Genomic DNA, 25,138 nt, shown 5'->3' with positions numbered 1-25,138 from the left:
CTGAAGCGTCTGTAACCCGAGGTACCACTGTATATGGTTTTTATGTAAAACCTGAGCTCATAGCATTAACACTCCCCAAAGTCCAGCAGAGAGCAAGCATGTCTGTCTCTTGGACATCACAACTTTTGGATGTGTCTTTAAAAAGCTCAATGATTTCAGTGGTTTCCTAAAAGAAAGCGAAACAATTTTGAGGTGTCCTGCTTTTTACTTTTTGAAATATGGCAAGCCTATCCTAGGATGAAGGGACGCAGGTGGCGCTGTGGGTTAAAGCCTCAGCGCCTAGGGCTTGCCGATCGAAAGGTCGGCGGTTCGAATCCCTGCGGCGGGGTGCGCTCCCGCTGCTCAGTCCCAGCGCCTGCCAACCTAGCAGTTCGAAAGCACCTCCGGGTGCAAGTAGATAAATAGGGACCGCTTACCAGCGGGAAGGTAAACGGCGTTTCCGTGTGCGGCTCTGGCTCTGGCTCTGGCCAGAGCAGCGATGTCATGCTGGCCACGTGACCCGGAAGTGTCTCCGGACAGCGCTGGCCCCTGGCCTCTTAAGTGAGATGGGCGCACAACCCCAGAGTCTGTCAAGACTGGCCCGTACGGGCAGGGGTACCTTTACCTTTACCTTTATCCTAGGATGATGTGGCATCCAGCCAGGTGAGGTGAGGAAAGGCCCACCCATTTGTCTCTATGGCAACTTCTTTGGACATGTAAATTGCAGTGCTTAACTGGCCAGCTGAAGCCATTAACTTAAAGGAACTGGTTTGGCTGGTTTCTTGTTGTAGATTCTACCCCACATACAGAGAATCACATGGAAGGGACCCAGGGTTATCATCCAGGCTGACACCCCAAACTCATAACAATGTATATATAGTGATTAACAACAGTTAAGTTCTTTATTCAGTTCACAATAACAAAGGCAGGCCGGCTTTGTATCAGTGCAATGTATTTTTATCTTTTTTTTTCTACTTAAATACACTTGGTTTCATCTCTACTCACACTGGCAACTTGCTCCCAATATTCCCCTTAACTGCAAATTTATGGGCATTATTTCTTATAATGAACAGCCAGGAAAGAGTGAGAAAGCTACACTGATCACGTTTAGCACATTTACTCACACTGTTATAACGCAGACACTGACTGGCAACACAAACATTGCCAGCCTCACTTCTTCAGCACCATTACCTGCCAGACTGATTAGCCCCTAAGTTGTGAACTAATTTGTGTTACTGTGAAGCTAAGGTTAAGATGAGTCTAGACCTGCAACAAACCCAGATACCAGTTTCATCCTCATATCCACTCAGACAACTCTATTACAGCACTGAATAGCAATCACTGTCAGGGTGCCCATGAATCTCTAATGTGACATATGCTGCAGGTCAATCACAAGGTTAAAACATCAATCTTTATTTTTCAAATATAAATGGTCACACATCCAACATAAAAAACAGCAATGTTGAGGGCCAAATGAAATTTGATGAGGACCATCCAAAACCGGATACAGTGGTACCTTGGGTTAAGTACTTAATTTGTTCCGGAGGTCTGTTCTTAACCTGAAACTGTTCTTAACCTGAAGCACCACTTTAGCTAATGGGGCCTCCTGCTGCCGCTGCGCCGCTGGAGCACGATTTCTGTTCTCATCCTGAAGCAAAGTTCTTAACCTGAAGCATTATTTCTGGGTTAGCGGAGTCTGTAACCTGAAGCGTATGTAACCTGAAGTGTATGTAACCAGAGGTACCACTGTATGTGCTTATTTCTTTCCAGAAACTCACCCTGGAATAGTTTGGATTTGGGATGTGGCACTATGGGAGGGGCCTTAAATCCTACCATTGCAAGCCAGTTCCCAGATGCATATCACAATCCCCTCTGAGCTGTTATTACTCATGGAGTGCAAATCATATGAGCAGAAGACGAGTGTCCTGTTGTTAATAGTGACTATGAGGGGGTCATCTGTACAGGCATAGGTGTAGCCATGGGGGGCAGCTGCCCCCTTAGATCCACAAATATTATTGAAAAGCATTAAAGTACTCAATTATTTGAGGCTCTGCTACCCCCCACCCCCTACAGCAGAAGCCAGCCCCCCTGTAATGTCCTCTTCATAGGGTATTTTGATTTCCCAACTTTGATTTCCTAAAAGAAGCTCAACAACTTTGGCTGCCCCACCCCTCAACAAAAATCCTGGCTATGCCCATATGTACATGGAGAAATAATTAAAGCTGCTTCACTGGTGACATGGCCCTGGTCCCAGCTGGCCTCCCCATGGCTTTTAGAAAATGGAAAAGATGTTGGGGAGCCAGTCAAGATCTCTCACGTCATGTTATGCAGGACCACCAGTTTGGCCTCAGGAACCAATGAGAGAGCATGAACCTTCCGAGATCCACTTCAAAGTCATCACACTTCCCAGCACTGGAAAAAAAAATTAATGGAGATTTTCGGTGTGAAATTGATTGATCAGCAGTTTTGATTCTATTAATATAGGACCCAGTCAATCAAGACCATGGTGTTAAATTGGTATAGCAAAGCTAGGAAGATTATATTATTGCAGTTACCATTGTAAATGGCCACTGTGCTTACCTTGCAAAAAACTGAGGTGTGGATAGACAATTCAGCAAGCCTCATAGACTTACTCCCAGATTTTTATTTTCTCTATATCCATGCTGAGATCTGCCACCTGAGGATAGCACTGTATTTACCTGATTGTCAAGGCTGGAGTCAGTTGCAGGTCAGCACAAAGAAACAGAGTCAGTTGTCAGTGAAGTTAACTATTCAAGGAAACAGCAGGCAACTCAGCAACACTCCCCATTTGGTCTTGCACCTATAGAGTTGCTAGGATTGAAGGTCTCTGTCTACCATGACTTCTAAGAGTCTTCGTCTACCAGATGCTCCCCAAGTAGTCTCAAGCTGTGTCTGAGCACCTGTAGTCTAGGTTCTGCCCTCATTATCCTGTGTGTTCTTGGAGACCAGTAGGAAAGGGAGCTGGTCACAGCCAGAGAGGAAGACTCCCAGGATACTTCAGCAGCCTCTTGACCCCACCTCCTCCTTCAGCCTTGGAGTCTGGTTCCTCTTGCTGACTAAACCCTGTTGTCCCTCCAGCACCTCCTCCCAATCTTCTCCCTCTTATTGTCCCTCCACCAATCCCCAGGCTCTGAGTCTGGGGTTTCCCTTGAGGATTCCGTGGCTGGCCCTTCCAGCCATTTCTCCGCTCCCAGCCAGTCCCTGGTGAGCCAGTGTGGTGTAGTGGTTAAGAGTGGTAGTCTCATAATCTGGGGAACCGGGTTCGCATCTCCGCTCCTCCACATGCAGCTGCTCGGAGACCTTGGGCTAGTCACACTTCTCTGAAGTCTCTCAGCCCCACTCACCTCACAGAGTGTTTGTTGTGGGGGAGGAAGGGAAAGGAGAATGTTAGCCGCTTTGAGACTCCTTCGGGTGGTGATAAAGCGGGATATCAAATCCAAACTCTTCTTTTTCTTCCCAGACACTGATTGAGGTAAGCTCTATTCTAGTCTATGAAAACCTTTGCCACAAGAAATGTTTTCATTTCTAATGTGTGACAAGACACTCCTGTTTTGATGGCAATAGTCCAAAATGTCTTCTCTCTCATGATACAATTTGAGTGTTTATTTACATTGCTTCAAAACCTATCAGTTTGAAGCATGTGAAAAGCGATTCATTCACAACAAAACAAAGACAGTGTGTGCATAGCTGCTTAAGTAGCTGAAGTAATCATGTGATAATGAACTGCTAAGATTCTGTGATGTTGACTTGGAGCAGCTGGCTGGAGAGAGGCTCTTGTTCCAGGAAGAAGAAGAAGAAGAAGAGTTTGGATTTGATATCCCGCCTTTCACTCCCTTTAAGGAGTCTCAAAGCGGCTAACATTCTCCTTTCCCTTCCTCCCCCACAACAAACACTCTGTGAGGTGAGTGGGGCTGAGAGACTTCAGAGAAGTGTGACTAGCCCAAGGTCACCCAGCAGCTGCATGTGGAGGAGCGGAGACGCGAACCCGGTTCCCCAGATTACGAGACTACCACTCTTAACCACTACACCACACTACACCGCAGCTTTTATTTTCATAAAGGGTGTAATCAGAAAGCAAAATTTACACAAACCAGAATGCTCATCTGCGTTGCTAATGACCCACCTCTGCTTTCAGTTCCACATGATCAAACCTTCATAGCAAGAGGTGGGAGAATCTCAGGGGCAATCTAACCTTTGAAATACAAAAGAAAGCAAAGTAATTCCTATGTGCTGTTAGCAGAAAAATCAACTTTTCCACAGCATCTCAATCCTCTGCAGAAATTCAGTGAGGTTTATTGACTCACACGTGCATAGGGTTGCGGTCTTGGTTTATTTTCCCCTGTTTATTTTTACTCGCTTTGTTGCCACTTTTGAGGCATGGTGTACTGGTGGTCAGTTTCACTTCCCAATTCTCTCTCTTCATAGTTATTTGGGGTTTGGAACATCTAGTACTGTCTGCCCCTGTTGGTTCTACAGAAGCAGAGACATACAGACAGTGATGGAGCTTCATGCTCCGGGGGGCTTCATGCTCCGGGGGGCGGGGGCGGAGAGCAGGCGGTGGTGGGGCTGGCATATGTCCTGGGTGCGTGGTGCACTGCCTGTAGGGGCGTGGTGCCCAGCGTGCGGGGGGGGGGGGGACAGCCGCAATGTCACCCCACCAGGATTGCGCTGCTGGGGGCAGTGCGCTCCCCCAGCACTCCTCTTCCTCCACCATGTGCATACAGACTCAGAAAGATTGTGTAATGGATTGGACCAGGCAGCAATTTAAGGATTGTGGAAGCTTTAGAATTGCACCGTTGTTGTTTTTTCATCTTGGCCTTTGTGCACACATGAAGGAGGGGGAGTTTGTCCAGGTCCTTTCACTCTACTTGCTGTGCTATCTCATTTAGGGATTAGATGGTGCTGCAGAATATATTGAAAACAAAGTAAAAGTTTATGATCCAGTCCTCAAACGGTAGGATGGAAGAACTCAGATTCCTCCTCTCAGGATGGGTATTAGGGAAATAGGGGTGGTATGTGTGGGAGATTAGCAGCCAAACCTAACAAATGCCTATTATTGCTAGTTAGCATGTGAAAGGGCTAAGTCCGCAGAACTGTACTGCTGACAGGCAGACACTCTGTGTGATGTCATTTCCCCTCTGTTCCTTCTTCCCCTCCTTCCTTTCTTTGACCAACCATGAGGGCAGGTGTACCCCGTGCATGCTCCAGATTTAGGTATGTGCCTGAAACTGGTTATACTGTGAATGTAAGTATTTTGCCTGCATAGTTTTTACAGCTGCCATTGCTGTGAACCAATGCATGATTTTAAAGTAAGTAAATCTTATTTGAAACTTATTTCCCAAGTTGTTTCCTGATTCTTTGTGAAGCAGGGTGAGAAAGGGAGAGCCACTTTACTTCATAGCTGGGCTTGCTTAAAACAATATTTTACAATCTATTTCCTGTGCTTTTAATTTTTGCTGTCCACGGTGGGATTTTAAAACTCTATTTAGCCCACATATGTGGGAGCCTGGAGGGATAAATTGCAATTACCTACCTATAAAAACCCATCCCACAGTATGTGTGTGAGCGAAAGGTGTGGTGGGGAAGGAGAGGAGGAATAGTTCTGTTGCACTAGCAGGGGTCCTTGCGCTGGCTTCTGTGGGTGCAAATACATGGTTGATTCCAACTCATGGTCTTTAGAAGAGGCTCAGCTGTCGTGATTAAAATACAACTAGGAGGGTGATCTTTATTTACTGCTGTAGCAGGATTCCCCCCTCCCACCGCCACAATGAAGAGAGAAGACCCCCATCTAACAAAGGAACATACCGGTACTTTATATAGTGCTTTAAATTTAAAATACATGAAACTACACTTCCATTGGTTACATCACAATACAGTGGGAAGATCTTCCAATTAAATCCACTCTCTGTGTTACCAGCATGTTTAGCTGTACACTTATCCAAACAAAACCTTTTGCAAACTTTTGATGTTGCTCTTTCTGCCTCTCCCAAACAAGATCCTTTCAATGAGTGTAACACTGTTATTTCATGTGCAAGTGCCTCTTCCAAAGATAAGAGGACCGTGAGCGATTCAGAACATTTCTCTCATGTTCCCTTAATGCCTTGAAAACCAAGGCTCCCTAACAACACAGCTTCAGGGTTTTAGAATGGGAAGGGAAGGGTTTTTCTCTTTATAAGGGCAACCCTAAGCAGAAGCAGTAGGGCCAACTTATTTAACCGTGCAAGTTATTGTTTGTCAGAGGCCTTTTTGTTTCATATATGCATAGTTAATGCTTTTAAAACACGTCTCCAACTCTCAAATTCTATGCTATCATTTCATTATTAGTAAAGCTGTGTTTTTGAAGTTTTTGGCTTTCCGCAGGAGATTTAGCCTGGGAAAAGTTTGAGCTAACCACATTCCAGAGGTGGGAGGTGTGTAAGAGTTTGAGAGTGGTTTTAGCTTACAGGAAGGGTGAAGAAAGGTGATGCAGGCAATCTGAATTCTTCTCTACTTTAAGAAAAGTTTCTATGCATGTGGAGAGACCAGTTTGGCTGTTTCTTAGTAAAGACTCAGGTTATCGAGCCTGGGCTTCCACAGCCACTACCCACCATGAACCACCATTCGCAGGACTGGAAACAACAGCTGCAGATGTGTTCTATCTTCATGAATATTCTCTTGCTAATTATGTTGTTTTAAATGTGCATTTTATATTTGACTTCCTTTAGTCATGTTTTCTTTTGCAACGTTAAAGTATTCCCACCCCCACGTTAACATTGCTGTATTTAATGTGCATTCTGTACCTTACCTCTTTTCACAGAATCATAGATCTGCAGAGTTGGAAAAGACTCTGAGAGTCATCTAGTCCAACCCTCTACAATGCAGGAATCTCAGCTAGATCATACATGACAGATGGCTACATCTATTCTTCAGACTGCATCAATTTAATGTTTTGCTTTGAAATCTTTTAGATAATATTTTAGTATCCTGTTAATTATATTGCTTTGGGTGTACTTTATAGTTGACTTTCTTCTGTAATATTTTATTTTGGATTGCTTTGTGACATGTTTTGTGCCATGTTTTAATGTGGGTAGTAAAATTTACTTATTTTTTAAAATGAAGCAGTATAGAAATGAAATAAAAATAATAAAAATATCAAGATGATCAAAACCTGAATTTTGGCAGGGAAGAATGCTGTTTTCTCAAGCCAATTGGCATTATGGATTCTGGGCGGGGGGCGGGGAACACTTTTGTTCACCAGGAAATGTGCATGTATAAAGTCTCCCATCAATGACAATTCAGAACCAATTCACAAGAAGAAATTCTGAGAATATTGCACAGTAGACATTTCAAAAGTCAAAACTTGACCTCATTGCTTTGATCTCATGCCTGCCTTGTTTCTCCTATCTTTAGAAGACTCCCTAGCCAGGATCCTCTTTTTTGTGTGTGTATTTTTCCTTTTCTTGGTGTGTGTGTTAGGGTTAGTTTTGTTGTAGGGCAATTCCTTCATTCCAATTTCTGTTCCACTTTCCAGGTTCTCTCTTCACAACAGAAATAACATCCTAAGCTGCATAACATTTTATAAGATGATAAAGCTTTGAACTTGCATTTTTGGTCTAACCTGGTTGTTTATTCTGATATCCTTGCAACCCCCTTGCAGAGAAATATCATTCTGAGCATTTAACACCAATCCTGGTCCACACTTTGAATACTGTGTACAGTTCCAGTTGCCTCACATCCAGAAGAATGTTGTAGAGCTGCAAAACACTCAAGAAAGGTCACCCACAGTGATCAATAGCATGGAGCAACTCTCCAGCGCGGAAAGGTTACAACTTTCTGAGCTTCTCAGTTTACAGAAAAGGCAAGTAAAAGGAGACATGATAAGAGATGTACAAAATGATGCAGAAAGCAGATAAAGCGTTTCTTCCTTTCACATAAGCACTTGTGGACGTCCACAATGTTGGAATATTCGGTGCAGGCAAAAGAAAACACCGCACATAGTTAAAACTATGGAATCCGCTCCCAAAGGAGGCACCAGTGGCTTCAAGAGAGGATGGGACAAGTTCAGGGAGCATAAGTCTATCAGTGGGTACCAGCTCTGTCAGCTATGTCCTGCCTCGCCTCTGAAAGCAAGCTGCTGGGTATCACTTTTGTTTCTGGGCTTCCCACAGGGCATGCGGTTTGGCCACTGTAAGAACAGGATGCTGGACTGGGTGGGCCACTGCCCTGATCTGTTTTTTTTTTTTTTTATAATTAAAGCAGTGGTTCCGAACCATTTTTTGGCCATGCCCCACCTAAGCATCTCTAAAATCCTGACCCCCCCATATAATTCTTATTCAAAAAGTGAACTCCTATTCAGGTGGAGGAAGCCTAAACTTGGTCTAATTCATTCTCGAATTGCCCCCGTTAATAATCAAACTGCCCCCCAGTGTGTGTGGGGTGCCCCATGTTGGAAGCCACCTGCCTAACAGCATAGCTCTGGGAGACAGAGAAAAGGAGGGAGAAAATGAAAACAAGGAAGTAGAAACCAAGGAAGGTGCGTGGCGCCTGGTGACACCCGGCGGAGCAACGCCGCGCTGACTGGCTGCCGCGTGCTGGTGAGTCACGAGCGCGACGCCCATTGGCTGCGGGAACCGCTCCCTGGATCTGGAGCGGCGCTGGGCTTCTCAGTTGGCTGCGGGAGAGGCGAGGGAGCGGACCTCTCGTCTCTTTCGCTTCATGTCTTCGGACTGGTTCAAGAGGCGCTTCTTGAGCGCGGCGAGCCGAGGGAAAGGCGCTCCTCAGCAGCAGCAGCGGCCAACGGAGGAAGGAAGCACACGGCCACAGCCGCAGCTCCCCCGGTTGCCGTACAGGCGGCCCAAACTCCTGCGCGGAGCTGCCTCGGCCGGGGAGAGGCAGCCTGGCAAGCGCCCCGTCGCCTGCCCGCCGCGAGACAAGCCCCTCCAGTGGAACGCGGGCTATGCAGAGTAAGTGGGCGGCCGGGGCGCGTGACTTGGGGATGCCTCTTGCAAAGCAGCGCCTTAAAAATAAACTTAAAACAAACAAACAAACACCTCTTGAGGACTACCATGCCAAATCGACAGCGGCTGGAGGTTAAGCCTGGAGGTGTGCAAAAGCAGCAAGTAGCCCCGTAGAGCTTAAAAAGCCAGGACTTTAAAATATGGCATGATAATCCTGCTTGCCTACCTAATTTAGTGCATTTATTTTTCACGCACACGTGTGCGGACGCCCCTTTTGGCTGAGAGTCAGACCTGGCCCGCACGTTTCTGTTTGTCCCTGTAGTATCAAGGAGATCGAGAAATCTGATGCTGTTTTGAAATTTTAAAATGTTTTTTCCCTAGTCTTACATCTGGGTTCCCTGGTTCAAGTCCCTCTCTCACTATTTTGCCACGTCTCACTCTTAGTGATGGGCTGGACCGCTTTGGTTAAATCATAATTTTGTAGCCTTTGTTCTGGGCAATATTGTAAGGTTATTAAAGGTAAAGGGACCCCTGACCATAAGGTCCAGTCGTGACCGACACTGGGGTTGCGGCGCTCATCTCGCTTTATTGGCCGAGGGAGCCGGCATACAGCTTCCAGGTCATGTGGCCAGCATGACTAAGCCGCTTCTGGCGAACTAGAGCAGCGCACGGAAACCCCGTTTACCTTCCCGCCGGAGTGGTACCTATTTATCTACTTGCACTTTGATGTGCTTTTGAACTGCTAGGTTGGCAGGAGCTGGGACCAAGCAATGGGAGCTCACCCCGTCGAGGGGATTCGAACCGCCGACCTTCTGATTGGCAAGTCCTAGACTCTGTGGTTTAAACCCACAGCGCCACCCGCGTCCCTGTAAGGTTATTACAAGTTACAATAATGCACAGTCTGTAAGGGTAGGTACAGATAGCAACCACCTCAGCATAACCTGCATGTTCCTGGCTGCAAGTGGTAAAGCAAGAGATTGTAAACCACAATGGTGCAATGTGGGGCTGCTTTGAATTGCTTGATTCTCTACCAAAGAGAACATTTGTACTTTTAATAGTTGTATGGCAAGGAAATATGTGGCAAGACTGGTTTCTTCTGACACAGTGGTGCTTTGACGACAGCATCATCCATCCTGTCACACAGAATGGATAGAAAGGGGAGGCAAGTGAGAAATAAGCAATTTGCTTCCCCCTTCTTGTACCTATGTAGTAATACCAAAGACCATGATAAGGGAGCAACAACCTAAATGGTGTGACTTAGTGCCTACAAGCATCCTCCTTATTTTAATGCTTTGACTTTGTGGGCAGGATTCTGCTAAAGTGAAGCACCTGAAGTCCTATTGAGTTCAGCTGAAGGGATTTAACTCCCCAGTAAAATCAGTGGCACATACGTGAGCTTCACTTTGGCAGAATTGACCTCTGTGCTTTAGGATGAAATTTGCCCTTGGCTCTGGCCCAGTCTCTCTACTTAGACAGTCCATTCTAGAACTAGGAGATTGAGGAGTTTAGTGAGCAAAGCCAACTGGGATCAGTACATTAATACTCACTTCCAGGATCTCTCCATCTCATACCCAGTCTTCCTTTTTTGGGGTGGGGGGTGGGCGGATTGGAAGATTGCAAGTGCAGTACTCGAAGAAAGGGGGGAGAGAGAGGTTTCCGTTGATGAAATATTGGGCATTGAATGTGCCAAAAGAGTGTACTCCCTGGCTTTTATGAAAAAGGTCAAATTCTTTACAGGGTTGCCAGATTCCAAGAACGCTTGCTCATTGCAACACACCTGCCTTTAATTCAGGAATATTTGCTATGTAATAGCAGTAGCATATGGTGTGTTACTGTAAATTGCTCAGAGGTTGTTATTACTAATATTATATTTATCATAATATTATATTAATTATATTATATTATATTATATTATATTATATTATATTATATTATTACAGTGGTACCTTGGGATGCGAATGGGATCCATTTCGGAGCCCTGTTTGCGTCCTGAATAGAACGTAAGATGTGACGGCGCGTCTGTGCATACGTGGGTTGCATTTTGCCGCTTCCGCACATGCACATGCACATGACGTCATTTTGAGCATCTGCGCATGCGTGAGCGGCAAAACCCGGAAGTAATGCGCTCTGTTACTTCTGGGTTGCTGCGGAGCGCAACCCAAAAGCGCTCAACCTGAAGCACATTCAACCCAAGGTATGACTGTATATCATATCATATCATATCATATCATATCATATCATATCATATCATTATTATTCCACCATTCCTCCAAAGAACCCAATAAATAAGTAAATAAATGTTCAATTTTCCAAGAGTAAAGGAAATAAACAGCACAAATAAACACATGACTAATTAACTGCACCATGCACAGTGAACTGCTCAGTTGTGTATATTGTGCATTGCACTGGTCATGAGAGAACGCCAAACTATTGTGCACTCATGATGACGTGCACATCGTGTAATACACTGCATATGATCTTCTCACCTTCTGAACATAATACTTCATGTTTTTATATTTTAAGATTGTTAATGTTTTACTTCTAATGTACTTAAAAAAAATACTTATGCCCCTACCACCTGGTTGAGAAACACTGCTCTACAGGTAGAAAAACACATTGAATTTGAGGTTGAAACTGAAACTGAGGCCATTGTATCAAGTGCCTCTCTTTTTCTTAATGATTTGTTTGCATAAAGCTACAGGAAATCTTATGTTCTCTGCCTGTTGAAATTATAAACCTGTCCTCAGACTGAACTCTTCAGATGAATTGCATTCTGTGAGGTCAACAAATCCTCAAGGGGGTGGGGTGGGGGAGCCAAACACAGCAGGTTTTCTAACTCTATATGAACAAACACTTTCAGAGAAAATAAAGAAGCAACACCATGTGACTGACAAAAACTGCTTTCAGCGTGAAAGAAAGAAGACAAGTTGCTTATGTTGAGGTTAGTGTAGTTGTAGGAATAGAAACAAGAGCTTCCTTGTTGCAGGAGCTGCCTCAGTGATATTGGACCAAAACAAATGACAATGTTTTAGCCCACCCACCTCCTTAATGTATTAGGGGCAGACAAATTTTTAGTTGTTTCTGCTGCTTTCCAGACAATTTGGGAAATTGCTATGCAGCAGGCAGGGAAAAGACTGTATTATTACTGTCAATCAATATGACTGGACTTCAGTGTGCCAGAAAATCTTTATTGACCTGGACAAAATAGGTAGCACTTAAAATATTGCAAAAATTGTATCTCTTCCCTATATGTTTAGCCCATATTAGCTCCTCCTATTCACCAAGCTGTTGGAGAGGATGTGCAATGTTAGGCTTTATTCAACATATGCGGTGGATATGCAGGAAAGTGGCTCAGTTCTTGGGAGGAAGTATTTGGTGAAATAAAAGCAGTTCCTGGACAAAACAGCTCTAAACGTGCTCAATCTTTTTGTGGGAATAAATTAAATATATGAATCCCTATGGACCCATGTGTTTGGGTGAATAACAAAAAGAAATGGCTGGGTGCCTGGATTCAAAATGCGGGGTCAGCGCACAGAAAGCCCCCAGTAACAGAGTATTAAACTCATAAAAGTTGCACAGCAGTATAGCATTAGGAATATAGGTTGTTAAACCCTTTTATTAGCATGTAATAGCTGACCTCTTTCTATCCCTTTTGCAATGAGCAGACACAAACTGTTAAGTAAGTTTAAAATGATTTACTTACTGATTCAAGGTCTGCATTGTTTCATGCAGCAGCAAGGATAATATATGCTAAATTGGGTGGAAAATGCAGTAAGATAGCTTCAGACACTTGCTCCAAGCTTAGAGCTAGTTTAAGCATGTCTGTTCTGGTTTATTACATGATGCTGGGGGGGGGGGAGTAGAAAGGCTTCACTTCCTCCGCAAGGAGAAGGGGCATGACCTGAGTCTGTCTAGCAATATAACTCTGTGGTTCTTACCCCTTCATGCACCACTAGCAGTCAGGCATAGTTACGTTGGACTGTAATATCTTTTTATGAAAAATAACCCTAACTTACAGCTCAGAAACCCTAACAAGTTCTCTTTTACTAGTGGGCAAACTCCTAATAATAAGATACTGGAAGAATTTGGAGGGTGCTTCTTTGACATCTGGTACACTAAAGTAAGGCAAAAAGCACTTGTGAAAAAAATTACTAATAAAATTGGCACATGGTTTGATACATAAAGAGTCCTTTGCAACTGATTAGTACATCTTTTCCCATAACTTTATTGTATTAGCCAAAGGCCATGATACAGCTTTATTATGTACATGACCAAAAACGAAAACAGATTACTCCCACCACATTACAAAACTTTGTTAGCATAAAGCAGGCTTCCTCAAACTTGGCCCTCCAGATGTTTTGCGACTACAATTCCCATCATCCCTGACCACTGGTCCTGCTAGCTAGGGATCATGGGAGTTGTAGGCCAAAAACATCTGGAGGGTTGAGTTTGAGGAAGCCTGGCATAAAGTTTCTATCACACTCCATACAAATGGTAGTCTGAGATAGGAATATTATATTATTTGGGTGTAATTTTGGATGCAGTGCTTAAACTTAACTTATTCTGGGCTAATACTTTATTTTGTGTGTGAAATACTTTATTTTGTGTGTGTGTGTGTGTGTGTGTGTGTGATGTTAAAATAATATGTTGTAGGAATCTAATAAAATAAATCAATAAACTTAATGTTGAAACTGTGTGGACCCACTGCTGCAATAGATTATGGTACATAACAAGAGCACGGCAAAATAGCAAGTCTTGCCTCTTGGTGTGGGTGAATGTTGAGTCAGTCAGTGGGGCAATATCTTTTGAAAGAGGACACTTTTTGCTCAGAAAGAGGAAAGAACATTTAGAACGTCAGCCATTTCCTGTGCTAAGTCATTCTCTCCGTAATGCAGAGGTTTTCAACCTTTTTGGGTCCACGGCTCCCTTACTCTGTGGCTCCTCTCTGGGGAAACACACTCCAAGCCTTGTGGAGTGTCTCCTCAGGCCGCCCCCCCAGGGGCTGGGAATAGGATGCCCTCAGCCTTAGCAGCCTGATGGAGACATAGACATGGGAGGGCATCCAAGGAGGGAGGGAAGTAAAGAGGGACAGAGGCCAGTGTTGCTTGCGGCGCCTCTGACCATCACTCAAGGCACCCCAGGGCGTAATGAATCGGATTAATGGGAATTCTGTGGCTAAATTATATTCTTGCTGTGCCCCTGTGCTTGGAACAGCGGAAAGGTGACGGGAAAGGCACCCAGTTCAGCACCCACAGAAAAAACGTGGAGCCCCTAGAATAAACGTAGAGGACCCAGAGTGTAAAGGGATAGCTGGGCTGCTGCCCCTTCTCCATAACCACGTGCAATATGCAGGTATTTCCTATCACACCACTTGTCACTGTTTTCTCAAAGGCCTTATGAATGACTGTGGCACTTGCTTGCTCTAGGATTATGTCTGCTAGCCCTGAACTAAAGGCCTGCAGCTTGGATTTCTATAGATTCTCAGTCTTGGTGATTTGGGTGTACTCTCCTACTCACCAGTATCTTATAAGGTCTGATAAAACAGATTGCATCCTGCTTTTAGGCTCCAAGACTACAAAGCTTCTTGGCACCTGCAGGGTGTCATTTGAAGTCAATTATGTCATCAACCATAAAATGGCTAGTTTTCATTTACATTGGACCTAATAAAATGGAATGGCTTCAGTTATTCTAGTGATTTTGTTTCTTGTGCCATCAGAACCATCAATGCAGAAAAATCAGAATTCAATGAAGACCAAGCAACATGCTGTCATATCTCTATCAGAAAGAGGGAACATGGCAAAGAAGAGGACCAGGAGTGGCTGATTCTGTGCACTACTGAGGTGAGTTCAGATGTAGCGTTTCTGTCTACAGCAGGGATTAATTAGAGCCAGGACTTATCAAGGCTCAGCCTAGGGCAGAACCTGTTTTGATTCAGTTCTGAAACTTCATGAAGTCTATAGGTGAATGTCTCTGAACATATACAGAGTGCATGAGTTTAATTGCTTGGCAGTTATATTTGTCCCCAACTTTGTAACATCTTGAGATAATTTTCGAAGATTCCATATTCAGTATAGTGGCTGTCATGGACTGGCTGGAAACAGAGGAAAGGTGGGCGGCACCAACTGGGGAACCCCCAAGGGAAGAAGGCTCAGAACCCAGGGATTGGTGGTGGGACGACAATGAGTGGTCAGAGGGAGAAGATTGGGAGGAGGAGGTGTCAGAAGCTGAAGAGGCAACAGGATTTAGTGAGCAGGAAGAGGCTGTGGCAGAGAGCAGTTCCATAGTGGCCAACTTACTAATTTAACTATTGTCAGTCAGAAAATTGAAACAGGACTTACATAATCATTATATCTAGTAAGATATTTTGAGTTATTACAGAATGCTATATTCACATCCAGTCAGATGTCAGGGTAGGCATTCTTACATTGTGGGAAATGGAGGTTGTGTCATTTATTTGCATTGATCAGAGATAAAGGTCACGATGACAACGTATTTCTTCTTTTCCTCTTTGGACTGCAGATCTTTTCACAGTTCACAGACAGGGAGGTGCCAGGTGCAGTACCCATTAAAAGTGGCAGCTATGTCTATCTAGCTCCTAGCTTTGTCTTAAGTGGCTTTTGCTAACTGTTTTGCTCTCACAAGTATGACATTCTCTCCCATTTATCTGGCTTCCATTCAGTCGGCTAATTATTTCTGGACCATAGTCATGTGGGGTCAATATGAGTGAAGCACAAGTATTTCTAAACAATTAGGGCATCTTCCTATTCCTCTTGCGGCAAACGCTGAATGGCTTGGTTTGTTCTTCAATTCCTCATTCAACATTCTGAGAATCCCATGAAAGGCATGAGCTGCGGGTTTGTATCTGCCTGGCAAATCCATTTAGATAAAGGAAACAACAACAGCAAAGCTCAGAGTAAAACTTGGAATATAGAGGAAGTTTGTACGTCAGAGAGTGGGCAGCTGATGCCCTTGTGGAACTAGCAGATGCTATGGTACACTTTGGAGTACAGTGGTACCTCACGTTACAGACGCTTCAGGTTACAGACTCCGCTAACCCAGAAATAGTGCCTCAGGTTAAGAACTTTGCTTCAGGGTGAGAACAGAAATTGCACAGCAGTGGCAGCGGGAGGCCCCATTAGCTAAAGTGGTACCTCAGGCTAAGAACAGTTTGAGGTTAAAAATGGACCTCCAGAACGAATTACCGTATTTTTCGCTCTATAGGACGCACTTCCCCCCCTCCCAAAATGAAGCTGAAGCCTGGAGAGCGAGAGGGGTCGGTGCGCACCAACCACTCTCGCTCTCCAGGCTTCAGGAGGCTATCCACAAGCCTTGGGAGCCCGGCGGGAACTCCCGCTGGGCTCCACAGGCTTGCGGATAGCTGCCTGCAGCCTGAAGCCCAGGGAGCGCGGCGCTGCGCACTCCGGGCTTTGGGCAGCTAACCACAAGCCTTTGGAGCCCGTGGGAATTCCCGCCGGGCTCAGAAGGCTTGTGGATAGCAGGCAGCAGCCCGAAGCTGTTCTAGCTTCGGGATGGCTGCACAAAGTCTCCACGGGGCGGCGGAGGCTTGAAAAGCTGTCCCCGAAGCCAAAACAGCAAGATGGAGCACTGCGCAGCCTCCACCCCGCTGCCCTGCCGAGGCTACAAAGGATGTACCCGAAGCCTCAAGCCTTTTGGAGTGCAGCTGTGCTCCAAAGGCTTCAGGGATCTTTGAGGTTGGCGGTGGGGGAAAACAGCGCTTCCCCCCACCGCCAGCTCCACAAGCTCGGTGGGCAGCGGCAAGGCCTGCTCTTGAACGCACCTTGTTTTTGAGGGGGAGAACAAGAAAAAAAATTTTTTTCCCCTGTTCTCCCCCTCCTATGGTCCGGTGCGTCCTATAGAGCGAAAAATACGGTAAGTTCTTAACCCGAGGTACCACTGTATAATTGTGGCTTACAGCAAAAGAGGAAATGCTTGCTCTTGTGTGAATGAATTTCTATCCAAAGTTCCTAACAAGCAGATGTGAGGGTTGTGTTTTAGAATGTTTCAATAATAATATGAATTGATTCCTGAAGCACACACCTGTCTGCTTCAGTTTTCAGACTATAGAGTGGTTTATAATTCTAATCCTCACAACAACACTGAAGCAGGTGAGGTTGAGTGATTGGTGACTTGCTTAAGTGAGAACTGTGAGTCTGGCTCCCACATACAAAGCAAACATGCAGCCTGCTGCACCCCCAGATGTTCTGGCAACAGCATGGAAGAATGTACTAAATGATGGTAAAAGTCTCAATGCTTTGACTTTCAGTATCTGACTGGCCACTACTGGGCACTGTTTGATGGTCATGGTGGACCAGAAGCATCTATCTTGGCCTCCAACTACTTGCACTGTTGCATCAAGCAGAAATTGGAGGATGTGGTGGAAGGCATCACTCAAGACCGTCCCCCAATGCACCTCAGTGGGCAGTGCGTTTGCCAAAGTGACCCACAGTTCGTGGAAGAAAAACAAATTCGGCAGGAGGATGTGGTAATTGGAGCACTGGAGAAGGCCTTCCAGGAATGTGTGAGTGACCTTGTTCCCCCCTTTATTGTTTCTGAGGGGGTTAAGGCTCCTTATGTCACAGATGGCCGTTGGTACAAATCTTGCTCAAGATCCTGTTGTTTTCACAGCCAGGCAAACCAGCTGCTTCAGCCCTTGGAAGTTTCTGCTGATGAGGCTGTTTATGCCATGACTCATTGTCAAATGTTGTGCCGATGCAGACTTAGTACCCTATGCATTTCTGCTTGGTATATAAAGTTTACTATGACATATCTGTTCCCATGTAAGCTGCCAATTCACAAGAAACGTTTGCTGCACGATCATGTATGCGAAAACATAATCGCACGAAAAGAAAGTGGCATGTGTTTGTTTGAACTGACTTGAGTGTCCGGATGATTAGTTATCTAACGGTGGTCTTAAAGTTAGATTTCAGACTTTGCTGAGAAATACGGCACCTGCATTGCATCATCATCAGATGTTTTTCCCCAACAGGATGATGTAATTGGTCAGGAGATGGAAGCTACTGGCCAATCAGGAGGTTGTACTGCACTAGCTGCACTTTACTTGCAGGGAAAGCTCTATGTGGCAAACGCAGGTGACAGCAGGTGAGTTCACATCCAAATGCAACCTAGGATGAGACCCAACATTGTCCTTTTAGCCTAGTTATATAGCAGGATTCTTCATGTCTCTTGAGTAAGAAAGATATTCAGTTAATGTTAGTTTTCTCTGTTTAACAAAATTAGATGTTTTGTTAAGTGTTGAATATATTACATTAAGCATGCTTGTTGAAATCGGAAAAAAAGCAGCTGCCGGAGGCCTTAATCAGGGTCAGGAATGGTGTTTAACCCTTTCCTCCCTACATCAGGTTCCTAATGAAAATCCCTTCCCTGTTTCCTGTTTGAACCTTTGCGTGGAAACAGGTGTGTGTGTTTTGTGTTGATTTTCAATGCTAAACTGGTGCAGGGAGAAAAGGGTTAAACCTCTCTTCCCAGAATTTTGAAGTCCTGATCTGAAAGGAGGTCCTGTGTGGCTGTTTTTCCTTGGAAAAATATAAAGATGCTGTGAGCATGCTTTTTAAAGAAGAATTGAAATTTCACTTTTTGCCTTCAGGAGCAGAGTGTTGGGACAGCTAACAGCCGTCTTATGGATTAACTTCTTGCCACTCTTCAGGCATAGCTTGTGGAGAAATAGTCTCTTTGTTGTAATATTGATGAAAGGTGTTTCAAATGTATACTTGTAGGGTGGTGGCATACACATCTTGAGTTCTTGGGCTGGCCCAAAAAGGATCTTCTTCCCCACCTCCTGTATTACTAAAGAAGCTGGTTGTATAGCAACAATCACATACACCTGTCAACTTATTCCTATGTCTGAAAAATGTAATGAGAGAAATCCACTTGAAAGAGTTAACCTCAGTTTTTATATTATTTTATTTAGGGCACTCCTTGTTCGAAAACAAAGCATTGTCCCCCTGAGTACTGAATTCACTCCAGAAACAGAGAGGCAGAGAATCCAACATCTGGTAAGAAAAACACACACCTTTCTGCATATTTTCTAATGGCAACATGTCTGTCTTGCACTACCCATCTCTCATGAGTGGTAGGGTCATCCTGAACAGCAGATTCATTCTGAGATATCACTACTCCTCTTGCTTTGTGTTGCACTGAAGTGGTGTGAAGTACTAAGTGTCTGAATATAGCCTTATATAGAATAGATCTATATTCTGCCATTCAGAATAATGTTAATTAGACTGCACAAACAGTGGTGATTTACCAGACCTTTATTCATATCCAGTGAGGAGCAATCTCTGTAAGGAAGCAGGTTTCCCTGCAAATGTCATTCCTGTTGCTTTTATGGTTTTGGGACCCTTGTTTTAATTTTGAAATTAGAATACTATACCAGTAATTTAAGGATTTTTATTCCCATTCTCCATAGAAATAGAGTATTATGCCACTGATAATTAGGGACTTACCAGTGGCAGAATACGCAACACAAGTTTCCCCACTTTCTCTACCACATTCCCCTGAAAATGATGCTTCCACTTTAAGTATTTTTGAATGTTCTTTTTCTTCGCAGGCTTTCATGTACCCAGAGCTTCTGGCAGATGAATTCATACGGTTTGAGTTTCCAAGGAGATTGAGAGGAGATGATGTGGGCCAGAAGGTCCTTTATCGAGATTACTCAATGGAAGGCTGGTGAGTCACTCAAGCCTCTCTTGGCTTGGATAAGAGGATGCCCTGGATGAGCAGTGTTTGTGTGGTGGAATTGTGTTGGAAAGGGCATTGGAGGCCATCACTCTGCTCAGTGCAGGGTGCTCCTGTAACACCTGACAGCCACCCAGCCCCTGCTTAAATGCATCTACAATCTCATCTATTTTGCTGTCAAATAGCTCTAGTTGTTAGGAAGATAATTCTAGTCTTTAGCTGAAAATCTGCTTCCTTGCTGTTTACACTCTCCAGTCCTACACTTAATCTAGTCTTGCCCTTTGGAGCAGCAAAGTACCAGCCACCGTTTTCTGCATGGCAGTCCTTCATTTCTCTCCCCTTATTGGTCTCTAGTTGCCTATCTGCTTCAGCCATGCTATTTTCTTAACCTGGCAGGATGGCTTTCATCAGGCACAGGCAAACTCGGCCCTCCAGATGTTTTGGGACTACATTTCCCATCATCCCTGACCACTGGTCCTGTTAGCTAGGGATGATGGGAGTTTGAGTCCAAGTTTGCCTATGCCTGGCTTACATTATAGGGGGGAAAGGTGTTTGGCTTTCAAGAGGAGACAAGATCAAATTCTGAGATACAGTGGTTGTCTCACTGCTCTTGTTGCTCAATCCCTCAAAGGATTGAAGAAAAGCCTAAGCTTGCTCCCAAGAACCCATCAGTAATGTGCAGCGGGTTTTTTTTAAACATAAATGTGAGATGGAAGCTGCTCAATAATAGTGTTAATTAATGGTAGTCTGGCTTCTGGTTAGAGTATGGTGCTGATAATGCCAGGGTCGCAGGTTTGATCTCTTTGTGGGACAACTGCATATCCCTGCATTGCAGAGGGTTGGACTGGATGAGGCCCTTCCAATGCTGCAGTTCTGTGCTTTCTGGGGATCTGAGCTGCAATTCTGAATCCACCCACCTGTTAGGCTTGTGCTCTGAAATGGCTTTGGGATTGACGTCACTGATTACTTTCTTAACTGTGCTACAGGCTTCCTGTACAACCTTGTGAACCTCCTTGTGTAACGGAGTACTGCAGTTAGCAGAAAAGTTAATATGTCTGCATTAAAGGGACGTTTATATACAAAGACTGCAGCCACGGAGTAATATGTTTTACATTTAGTGTGTTTGAACATGTTTATCTTCATATTGGATTGTGGCCATGGTATTACAGAAGGACTGCAAAAATGACCTTTCTCGTTTCAGGGGATACAAGACGGTAGCAAAAGATGACCTCAAGTATCCTCTTATCCATGGACATGGAAAACAGGTGTGCCTGCAGGACCCTTGCAAGCGAAAAAAAAGGGGGGTGGGTGGGCAGGAAGAGCCAGTGTGTCCTTCCTATACTGTTTTTTATGCATGCATACATACATACATTTTAGTTGTATGCTGCCTTTCCATAGTTGGAACCATGCTCAACATGTAAAATATTGCACAGCTGCATACATACCAACAGTGTGGAGCTACCTTGTTAGTGGTGCCTCCACTATGAAACGTCCCCTTGTCAGTTTACATGTTGTCAAGTATGATTATCTTTAGGGACCAGATAAAAACAAAATTGCATTCCCAAGCTCTTGATGCTTAATGGCTTTTATGTGGCTCTTGAGAAGTGTGTTGCTGCTGGAAACATTGGTTTTTTTAGATTTAATTACATTGTTCTTTGTGTTTAAATGAGTATGGTGATCTGTTGTGAATATTACATTGAAAAGATGAATGTTTTAAATAAGTTTATACTTGATACTTGAAATTACCACTGGCTCTATGCTTGTGACACTCTTCCACTCCTTGATGCCTCATCCTTTTTTAGGCTCGCTTGCTAGGCACCCTGGCTGTTTCACGAGGCCTGGGAGATCATCAGTTGAGAGTTATTGAAACAGATGTTGAAGTCAAGCCTTTCCTGTCCTGCATTCCAAAGGTAGGAAATGGATAGGTTTTCATTTTTCATTCATAGCTTTTCAGCCATGGTTTTACCATTGTAGTTCAGCTTCTTTCCCCTTTCTGGGTCCTCTGAATATCTTCAGGTAAAGTTAATTCAGCTTTGTCACTATTTCTAGTATTTTGCCTGATTTTTATTTTTTTAAAAAAACCACCCCAAAAAATGTAGGTCCATATAGTGCTGCAGCCCTAAACAGAATGGGTAGCTAGTCATTAGGAACCCAATTAGACATGCATGTGTATACTGACTTTGAGGGTCTACTGATGTGTTTGTCAACAGGGGAGAGCTATTGCCTCCATACTATGCATCTAAGTTTCTCAGGAACATCAGGCTTCCCCCATTAGAAAAAAAATAATGCTGTGCTAGAAGATAGCCTTTGGTCCCATCCAGCAGGCCTTGTCTTGTATACCCTTATTGTAGTGACATCTATTTAAAGCATGCGTGGCAGACCTGTGGCTCTGCCCAAGTTGCTGGACTCCAGGCTCCCCATTTAAACCATTCTCTAGGGAGACTGCAAACATCCAGCTGTTTGAGGATAGCAGTTAAGAAAGCTTGCATCTTTTCGTCCATTCTGACTAGGTTGAAGTATTAGACTTTGCCAAACAAAACATCAAGGAAGGCGATGTCCTCATCATGGCAACTGACGGCCTTTGGGATGTTATGTCCAATGACGATGTGGCTCATATTGTCAGGAATTTTGTCCAGGAGAACACATCTGACCCATACAGGTAAGTTAGCAGAAAATATTTGAAGAGCATTTGTGCTAAAAGAATTGGGGAATGAAACACACTGGAAAATATTTGAATATGCACACCTCTGCTTTTGCTTATGTTGACATGTGTTCTGGCATAGCAGTGGTAGGGAAATGGCAGTCCATGGGCCAGATCTGTCCCACAAAGCCTCTCTTCTCAAGCTCCTCCTACCAGGAACTGCAGTCAGCTGTTTGATGAAAAGATTTGGGGAGCAGAGAGAATCCTCCCCCCAATCATCCTCATTGCTCAGCTGTTCAGGAAATAGCTGCATGAGAATGAAGCAGTGGCTAGCTCATCTTTGCACACTGAAAAATGAAGCCTCTGTGAGGTGTATGTTCTATGTGTATAAGAGACCATGTGGGTGCCTCTACCCACCCCCCAGGCATGTTTACTGTGAGGGAGTTTTTTTTTTTCAGGCTGAGTTATCTTGATCACCTATACAGTTGTACCTTGGTTTTCAAACAGCTTAGCTCCCGAACGTCACAAACCCGGAAGTGACTGTTCCGGTTTGCGAACTATTTTTGGAAGCTGAACGTCCTGCTTCCTGCAGCCAATCAGAAGCAGAGTTTCGGTTTTCAAACATTTTGAACATTTTCCATACTTAATTAAGTTCTCTGTAACTGTTACTGATGTACAGAGAAGCATTTTAAGCAGAGGTAAAGGCAACAAGAAGCTAACCTGTGTGGTCTCAAGTCTTCAAAATTGTTAGGAATTGCTGGTGGGCAGAGAAGTGTACTCCTGACCTGCTTGTAGCCTTCCCAGTCATTTGGTTGGACACTGTGAGAACAAGGTGCTGGACTAGATGGGCCACTAGCCTGAACCAACACCCTTTTCTTATCTTCTTAAGAGTTACTCTGACAAAATTCTATTCCTTTTACATTTAGCTGAGATTGCTTTGCTAGAGAATTAGTTTACCAGAGCTGTTGGCAGTACTCAAGACTCAAATTGGATGCTGAAGCGGTTTGCTTCCACTGTAGTGTGTGGGCAGCAGTACCAGAACAGTAAACCAAACTCTCAGTGCCTTAAGTACTGTAGTTCATCCTTCACCTGTCTTTAGGATTGGTAATCACTGCTTTGGGAGATAACAAAGTAATTGTTTTTATAGGTTTACAGAACTAGCCAAGTGCCTGGTGCAGAAAGCAAGGGGAAAGAAGGATGGATACTACTGGACTATGGGCAGTAACAGGCCTGCTTCTTATGATGACATTTCTGTGTTTGCTATTCCACTGTACAACAGTGGAATGGCAAACACAGTTCTGAACACCCCATGACTACTGAGCAAGTTAATTATGGTATGATGGTATTATTGCTATTAGTGACAACATTTCCAGGCCAACAGCTGCCATGTGGAAAAACAACAACTTTTCACTGTCCTCATTGGAAAGCAAATGCAGAAAACGCAACTTGTACAGTTTTGGTGTCATTCCCTTGGGGCAGCTGTAAAGTCCCACTTCCTTAAAGAAGCTTTTCTAACTCAGTAAGTGGAGCAAGATGGAAGCTTCCCTCTGGACTTTCTTTTGCAATAGCATTAGTATCAAAGAAATGGCCTGCTGCCACTAATGTGAACTTAATCCATTTTATTCTTAAATGGGATTTTAGCAGCAACTTTGTATATCTTACAAAATGTACCAAGCTAAACAGCTTCTATCATGGCTCACAGAAGTTACAGCAAGATGTTAAGCTACATCAATACACTGAAAACATGACCACAAACCACTAAGTGAAAGTCCCAGTGCTTTTCATGCAATAATTCTGTACAGGGGTTTGCCCAGTCTTTTAATGGAATCTGTATTAAATATAGTGTTTACCAAGTTTTACCTCAAAACTTCAAGCTGAAGCTGAGGTACTGGTACGTGGTGAGCACTTTTTAAAAAAAAATAAATCTTTTTTTAGGTCAGACAAGCTTGTATTTTGTTTATAATTTTGTATATTGTTGTGACTTAAACATGGTTATTTTTAAATGCAATAAAATATCTAGTTTTTATTTTAAAATAAATGGTACAACTTTATTCAAATTGACAGATATACCCTGCAGTAAAGTTCAGCATAAAAAACACCAAATTGAGAATCAATCTAACTGCATAATGTATTTAATTATTTCTGTTTTAACTAAAGAGATAAACAGAATCAGCTGGTCTGTCTCATACGATTGCATCCTGCTTTTTCCATTGGTGGTAAATGGGTTTTCCATCAAAAACTTTAATATGTTCTGAGTATGAAACAGCCCTAGCTAACATGGGATGGGGTTGCTATGGTAACGTGTAACATCCTCACTATGCCTCAGAACAATTCTTCATGGCACATCCATCTCAATGCAAATCCAAGCCAGATAGGTTAACCCAGGGGTTGTCAACCTGGTCCCTACCGCTCACTAGTGGGCGTTTCAGGATTCTAGGTGGGTGGTAGGGGGTTCTACGGCACAAGCTGAATCCTTCCATCAAGCACTGGTAGATGGTAAGGAAATTTTACCATCAAGAAAGATGCATTAGTGGGCAGTAGGTATAAAAAGGTTGACTACCCCCAGGTTAACTAAAGCATATTGCTACCTCCCCCCCTTACAAGCATGCCTAGAAGACAGAACATTATTTTAAAAATAACAAACCATCAATATGGGCCAATGAGGGCCAAACTACTCAGTAGCTTCTAAAACCCTACAATTTTGAGTGCCATTTAGAAAAGGAAAACTGAAGGGGGTAGAAGATGACCAGAGACAGTCTTGTCTCCTACAGGTACAATACTCTCTTCAAACAGCATACATGGTTTAACAGTAAAATCAACCTACAATATATTTTTTGTACAAACA

General features: G+C 43.9%; 1 protein-coding gene across 1 annotated transcript; it reads left to right on the top strand.

Moving 5' to 3' along the window:
* Positions 1-8,632: 8,632 nt before the first annotated feature.
* PPM1M (protein phosphatase, Mg2+/Mn2+ dependent 1M) lies at positions 8,633-24,331 on the top strand. Its single transcript, XM_079967238.1, has 10 exons — positions 8,633-8,942; positions 14,653-14,776; positions 17,221-17,475; positions 17,944-18,056; positions 18,886-18,970; positions 19,525-19,643; positions 20,854-20,917; positions 21,455-21,562; positions 22,163-22,311; positions 23,441-24,331. Exons 1-10 carry the CDS (start codon positions 8,695-8,697, stop codon positions 23,604-23,606), a joined length of 1,431 nt encoding a protein of 476 aa, XP_079823364.1. The 5' UTR covers positions 8,633-8,694; the 3' UTR covers positions 23,607-24,331.
* Positions 24,332-25,138: the final 807 nt, after the last annotated feature.

This window comes from Podarcis cretensis (genome assembly GCF_951804945.1).
Source record: "Podarcis cretensis genome assembly, chromosome: 2".
In the NCBI taxonomy this organism is placed as follows: domain Eukaryota; kingdom Metazoa; phylum Chordata; class Lepidosauria; order Squamata; family Lacertidae; genus Podarcis; species Podarcis cretensis.
Note: the sequence above shows the minus strand (reverse complement) of the source record. Positions and strands in the feature narration are given on the sequence as shown.